Source organism: Paroedura picta, chromosome 3 (assembly GCF_049243985.1).
Source record: "Paroedura picta isolate Pp20150507F chromosome 3, Ppicta_v3.0, whole genome shotgun sequence".
NCBI classification, from domain to species: domain Eukaryota; kingdom Metazoa; phylum Chordata; class Lepidosauria; order Squamata; family Gekkonidae; genus Paroedura; species Paroedura picta.
In genome coordinates, this window is record NC_135371.1 from 58764192 (window position 1) to 58771796 (window position 7605).

General features: G+C 43.0%; 1 protein-coding gene across 2 annotated transcripts in view; it reads right to left on the reverse strand.

Moving 5' to 3' along the window:
* The window catches only part of ACY1 (aminoacylase 1), a 34167-nt gene extending 26733 nt beyond the window's left edge, over positions 1–7434 (reverse strand). The window contains exons 1-2 of one of the 2 annotated variants that reach the window (XM_077325874.1): positions 7233–7434; positions 5119–5266 (exon numbers count right to left, since the gene is read on the reverse strand). In XM_077325874.1, the coding sequence (XP_077181989.1) occupies positions 5119–5236 (118 nt within the window). In that variant the 5' untranslated portion in view covers positions 5237–5266; positions 7233–7434. The remainder of the gene's footprint in view (positions 1–5118; positions 5267–7232) is intronic. The other variant, XM_077325873.1, reaches the window with a different exon arrangement.
* Positions 7435–7605: the final 171 nt, after the last annotated feature.

A 7605-nucleotide genomic window follows, 5' to 3' on the forward strand; every position in this document is an offset into this window, starting at 1 on the left:
CAAGAACATTGAAAGAACACAATGAATTACATCAAATCCAGAAGAGTTGTCCCACTTCTCTTCCTGCTCATTTTGAAGCATGTTACTGGTTTATTAGAACAAGAGTCAGGTATAGTTATGAGAGATATGAGTTCAAATCCCAGCTTAACTAAAAGTTGCATAACTTGTTATAGAACCATGTTGGGCTGAAGCAATAGAACAAAGGTTGATTACGGTAGCACCTTTAAGACCAACAAAATTTAATTCTTGGTATAAGCTTTTGTGTACATGCACACCTCTTCAGATATCTGAAGAAGATATGAAGTGTGCATGCACACAAAAAGTTATTCCCAGAATTTGTTAGCCTTAAAGGTACCACTGGAAATAAACTTTGTTCTGTTATAGAACCAATCACTCATTTCTAGTAGCCAGGGGTAGAAAACATGCTTTGCTTGCAAAAACTCCTAGATAAAAATTCCAGGGAGCTCCAGTTAAAGGTTCTCAGGACAGCAAGTGATGAGAAGAAAGATCTGTCTGAGGTCTTGAATAATCACTAACAATTAGTGTCGCCAGTACTGAACTAGATGAACCAGTCATCTGAAAATACAAGGTAGCTCTGTATGTTCACTGAGGTTGAGGTCTCAGCCTCTTATATGAAGCACAGTTCTCCAAAGTTACTGGGATTCTAGCAAGTTTCTCTGATTCCTTTGCCTAGTGAGCATCATATTTCTGTCCTTTAATTAAAGACGACTCATTTGCTGCAATACTAAAACAACCATACAGTATATAAGTATTTAGGTGGCAATACAGAGTATCATGAAAGGCTCTGTGAATCTAGTGTGGTTTAGATATCCATTTCTCAAGCAGCAGTGTCCCACATTGATGGCAAATGACTTTTGAAATTCAGATTAGTTTCAAAACTAGTTGGCAACACAGTGAGGCAGTGGGCTGTCCAGAGGGCTGGATGAGCCAAAACTCCCATGGTGAACACTCAAGCCCTTGAGTACTGTTAAAGTAGCTATCTGGATGTTGGCCTTAGACCAAAAGTTGAGTATGCTTAAGTCCAGTGATTCTAATTGGCTTCAGTGCATTTAACTTCACATTTAATTATGGTCTAGGTGTTCATGTCACTGTCCTGAGCTCAATGAGGACCTTATTTCCCTGTTGTAAGCAAGTCACATCATTTTCACTGTAGCAACCAAAAAGAAACACACAGAACAAGGAAACAGTTATATCTATTCACCTATCTTAAACATGTGGACAAGTATGAACCTCAACCTGTTTACCTCATGAGAACTGAGCAAACAAACAGGGCCAGATTTTGCTGCTTTCATGGTATTCTCCTTGCAGTAAAAATGAGCACGTTTCCAATAGCACCTTAAAAACTAACAAACTTTGTAGCAGGAATCGCTGCTTTTGCAAGACACTGCTTACTTCTTGTTTGCAAATGACATTCAAGTTTCTGTTGCTATCAGTGCAATCTGTTCCATTCTCCAGTAATAGATCAAGGAACTCTTGCTTTGGCTACTCTCAGCCAAGGCAGAAAAACATAAAATGCTGCTTACCTTCAAGCTGCATAAAATACAGATTTTATGCCTCTCCAGAAACCCGACCAAGGTAGCTTACAAACCAAAAATAAAGGCAATACATTAAAGTATATAAATTAAAATCCAGCATTAAATTGTGACATTTCATGAAAACTTCCAACCAAAACAGATGACAATATCTATTGTATCCTCAAGTGAGTAAAAGCTTTCCTGAAATCTGCTGAGAACAGGAAGGTAAGGTTCACATTATGCCTGTCTTTTATTCTCAAATACCACAATGCCACTAATGTCAAATTGCACTTCCTAATAAGGCCTAGCAGTTATGTAGCACTTCCACTTATCTGAAGAACTTTTCACACATTATCTTGCTATTATCCTCAGATCAATCCTGTAATGCAGGCAAGTACTAGCTCCATATTATGGAGCTGGGTCTGAAAGAGTGCCAAATTTAAGGCCACCCAATTCATCTGCAGCAGAATTGATATTTGAACTAGGGACCTCCCAAAGCACAACCTATTCTCTTCCTTACTATGTGAAACAACCTAGGCTGAAATTTCTGTTTGCACTATTATTCCTAATTTCTTTAAAATGTCACCGGGAAAGCCTGTACCTACCTAACTTTGTCAGCCCTGGCCTGGGCAGGTTCTGTAATGTAGCCTTCAAGAAACTACCTGTGGTCACAGTTTGTGGGCAGGTCCTAGCTAAAACTAGCACAGGAGGTGGTAGGCTCCTGGATCTATATTGGCACCACCTGGGTCCAAGCTGACTTCAAAGGAGTGCCACTTGAACTCCACCAGTACCAATACCATGCTCAGGGCAACAGATTATCTGTGGAACCAGCGCTATCCAAGTCTGCTTAGTCATATCAAAGTGTAATGTTCTAAGAAGCAGATTGTAACTTCTGATGCACTTTCATTTTTAACAGGTAACAAGCATGTTTCCAGATGCTGAAAGTTTTTCCTGTCTTGTTATTTATGGTATCCACTGTAGTGGGGGATTTAGAATATCATGTGCTGATGTGATTTACTGCTGGGTAATCTGGTCCTAAAATTTTATATGGGCTGTATCATTTCTCACAGCATGAGGGTGGGAATAAAAATTGTGTTCCATGGGGGAGGGAATCATCCTCAGAACAAACTGAATGTCTAAGAGAAGACCCAGCCTTCTCCACAAAATACTAATTCTTTATGTGCTGGGCTTTTCTTTTTGTAAATAGGAACACTAAGTCTTGTGAATCGCACCAGTAGTATGAAGTGGTACAGCCAAGGCACAGCCTTCTCACCTCAGTGCACAGAGAACCCAAGAGACCTGGGATTACACTCTAACAGGATTAATACAATAATACCCTCACTTTCCTTCCTCTGACTATGCTCTTCATTAGTTCTGGATTTGGATATGAGGACACCAGATTCAAATCTGTGCTCAGCTGTGATGCTCACTTGGTGGTCTTGGGCAACTGACTTTTAATCCTATTCTTAAGAACAAACCTCAGTCAAACAAGAAGAAAGTGTTTTTATAAGGTTACCTTATATATAGCCATTTTATCCTACAATCTAAGTTAGAAATGAAGAGCTGAATGAGAAGTTCTTGAAGAATGTGAGGGATCCTGGCCCAATGACAAAAGATTATGCAGCACATCTCATATAATTCCATATTACTATTATTGCTGGCTTTTATAGGTCACTGCTCCCAGATGTCCTTGCTTGACATTCTTATCCGCAGGCCTGTGATACTGTCCTTGCTGAGGGTATAGACCTCTTCAGTCATAGCCTTCATCCTACAGAAGGTGCCCCCCAAGGAAAGGTGCAGGGGTGTCTTCTCTGAAGACCTTCAGAAGAATCTATAGGGCACTCTCATTCCAGAAGGATTCCTCTTGGCATTCTGAATTGTGGTGCTGGATTAGTGTTTTCTTTCTGGCCATTTTTGCCTGACAAGCAAGTTTGGACTGTAGTGTATAGACTAGGGGTGGCCAAACTGTGGATCTCCAGATGTCCATGTGCTGGCAGGGGCTCATGAGAATTGTAGTCATCTGGACATCTGGAGAGCCGCAGCTTGGCCACCCCTGATAGATGGCTTTATACTCACATTTTTATATGCTTGGTGGAGGGAGTCAGGCTATAAGACCTTAAAATAAATGCTATTAATTACCAGGGGTGGGGGGAGTGTTGTATGTTTTCAGATTGAATAACATTACATTTAAAAATATTGCCTGTGCTTAAGGATTGTTGTAAGGCAATGAGATACAAAGGTAGCAAATAAATAATAGAAAAACATATACATGAAAAATCCCTCCATCCAAAGAAATTCAGCCACTATTTTGACTCATCTGTCACAAAGACAAGTGACAGATGGTATAAAACAAAACACCACTAGATCAAACAAGAGTAAGGACTTTTCCTCCCCATATTATTGTTCTGTGCAGTATCATTTCTTAAAAATCAGAAACTTCCTTCACATAAGTCCAGCCTACAGACTGGTCTAGAAATGTACTGTAATAACCTGGTAGAATAGGCTGCACCACTTCAGACTGCAGGTAAACTCTCCTACCCACAAACAGGATATTAGCACAGCAGGGAACACAGTGGGCATTTCTCCCTCATATGCTAGATTTCTACTTGCCTGGAGTTTTTTAAAGGAAGGGAACATTTAAAAAATACTTGCATTTGACTATGGTATAGCCTGTCACTTCATTCTACTTCATACCAGACCACTAACTGCTCAGAAACCCAAGAGATGCTCGGATGGGGCAAGCAACTAGTCTCTTTTAATTATTTCTTTACACAACTGGGAAAGTGTCTGCTATTAATTACTAACATGGACAGTTCTATTTATCCAATGTTTTGGTGAACCACAACTGGACTGAACTCAAAAGGACTGATTAGCTGTTTAAGCAAAGAATTATCATATGGCATAATTTGGATACTATGACAATTTACTAATTTGCCACTAATTTACCTTTTTAATATATCTGCACTCTCATGATTCTTGTTCCATTTTGTCTGAGGAAGTGTGCCTGCATACAAAAGCTCATGCCCTTAATAAATCTTTGTTGGTCTTAAAGGTGCTATTGGACTCCGTTTTTGTCATGCTCAGAAACCAGTTACTTAATATGGATAAATGAGATCTTAAGACATCTTGGTTACAAGGACAGAGAACTGAACGCATGAGATGAGAGGATTACCTCCCTACTCTTCATGACAAGCTTCATGAGGACAACATGTATGTGGCTAGAAAATGAATGTACATAATGAAACTGCCAGGCCAAATTGGGACAGACATGTCAACAAAACTACACTATGATATTTTCAACAACCAATACATAAAAGAGCCAGATAATTACAATTATATCTGAGGCTACATATTTCTCAGGGCTTAGGTCCTTAGCCCTTCAAATAAAGGTGAATCACTCTGTATATACCATCAAGGCCAGGACAGGTAAATCAGTGAAATCAGTTTATTTTGCTCATTCTGTCACATGAGGGAAGAACATGGTCTCTTATTGGCTGCTACCTTCTCACAAAGCCCTAGCAATGACACCTGTCAAACAGAACGTAGTATTGAAATGAAGGAAGAAAGAAATCAGCCTCCATACCATAATCAGGCTCTGGCTGGACAGTCTTGATTCTCAGGTACTCCCGGAAAAGAGTGACTGACGACTCTTCCTTGGGGTCCTTCTCTCCCAGCTTTTTAGAGTCTTTCTCGGGCAGCATGTTGGCCTTCTGATTTGAGGTATTTGAGTCCTGTGTATAATGAGGAAAAGACAGATAGGGAATGAAAAGTAGCAGTGAAACATTTCCGTTCCTCCTACAATGTTTAGAGTAGAATGGGTTGCTACAGGTAGTAACATGTATGAGCCACACTGGATTCCTGCTGTGCCTTCTCTCACTTCACAGAGGCTAAAGCAACAGGAAGAAATAACCATCTGTCACAAAATGGCGCAAACAAGTGATCTGGAATTTCAAACCTACCCTGAAAAGGCTTCATTCCAAAATCATAATAGTTCAAAAGACAGCCCTCCAGCACTCACTACAAAGCTAAGTTCTGTCACTGAAGGGAAATCACAATGTTCAAAAGAGTCTTGACCAAGTCATTCTTTTCATTATGAAACACCTTATATTATACTGGTTAAAAGCATCCCATAGCTTCCACAGCTCTATGTCCAGGGAGGATTTCTGGCACAGAGCTAAATCAAGATGGATAGCCATGATAGTCTGTCTGTAGCAGTAAAAAAGACCAAGAATCCAGTAGCACTTTAAAGACTAACAAAATTTGTGGCACAACAAAATACGAGCCCAATAGCATCTTTAAGACCTACAAAGATGTATTCAAAGTGTGCTTGGGGGGTCGCAGGACTAGTTAGCATTTGTGGCAGGATTTTGTGAGTTATTGCTCACTTTTTCTGATGCAGAGGCTAGGCTAGGCTTGAAGGCAACTTTTGCTATAGAAACATGACATTCATATGATTGATATAACTGCTTGACCAGCTGGTAATGTTTTCACTTGAAACTCTATGGAGACTTTCAAATGGCTGCTAGGCAAAAGGCAGGTGAGTGTCAAACAAAATATGCCTGGGAAGCTGACTTTACAAAAGCTGATTTTCCCACCAAAGGTTCCATGCCTTTTAACAGCCACATGCTGGGTAAACTGAACCTTGTTTTACAGTGCAGCAGACTGTTGCACCTTTCAATTTTCTGCACATTGGGTGGCTGTAAAAAGCACAGACCTTTTATGCGGGTGGAAAGGTGACATGTATTGTTGGAAGCATAAGCCTAACAGGTGGGTTCAGCACAGGTGGGGAGGGGGAAGGTATTTTAAAGCCATTGTGTGTTCTGCAGAAAGATATACAAAAATCAATTGTCCCTTTCAGAAAATAAATGCAGTGACTGGAGTGAAAGGGAGGTATATAGTAGGAACAGAACTGAAGGAAATCAGTGTAATCTTATGGAAAAGATGCATTAAAGAGAGAGAGAAAAAAGCTCTAGCTATTGGGAGCATGCAACCAGACAAAGATGTATAATAAAATCTGTCCCCAATGAGTAAAACAGAGATAGTAAAAGTAATTGTGGGCTGTTAACTCCTGCAAAGTTATAGGAAGCATAAACAGGATGGGAAATATCAAAACCAGGGATGGGGTACTTTTGGAAAAGGAGACTATGTGGATTTAGAAATGCAAATACAGAAGGCTGGGAGGCAGTTTAGGGATATTTGTCCTGGAGAAGTGGAGTTAGAAGTATCAATCAAGGCAAGGGCTAGAGAAACACGGTGATAAACAAAATTCAGTAAAGTGAAAAAAGCAATTTTGGGGAAAGGGAGAAGGGGGTGTGGAAATCGGCAACTCAGACAGCCAACCGGGAGGGGGCTTAGAGGAATATCCAAGTATACGACTGGATGTGTCTACGGGGAAAGTGGCCAGGAGCCCGCGGCCCCTGCGTTCCCCGGGCGTGACTGTCAGTGGCGAAGCCTCCTGCGCAGGGCCACTGCAGGGCAGTTCCCCTCCTTCCCTTGGCAGAGTGTTTTCCTCCCTTCTCTACCGCAGCCTGCCTGCCTGCCTGCCCTCCCTGTCCCGGCCCAGCTGCTAAGTAAACAAGTTGTTCTGCAGGCGCTTCAAGACCGCGGGCAACCGGGTCTCCTCCTCCCCTCCCTCCCCTCCCGCAGGCAAGGCGCCGAAGGCAGTGCCAGGCGCTGTCCGCCCTTCCTCTCACTCACCTCTCCGCTCGCGGAAGCCAGTAGCGCCTTGCTGCAGCCCCGCTCTCCGAGTGCTCCGCACTCCCGGTGGGGCGGGCCGGGCCGGGCGCGGGGACGGTCCTGCCTCCAGCCCACCCGCCGGCCTCCGGCAGGGCCAATCCCGCAGGCAGCCTGCAGCCCTGCCCCGTCCCGAGCCAGCGAGGGGCCTTCGCGCGCCGCACGTGGCGGGGCCGAGCGCGCCGCTGGCAAGTCTTGCAAAGAGGGGGAAGCGCGTTAGGGTTACTCGGCGGGGGCAGGAATGCGCCGGGCTGCGGCCGCGGGGCTCCTCTTCGAGCGTCAGGGCTGGCCTGGAAAACCAGCCCCCTCCGCTACACACCCCCTCTAGCGGCGCCTA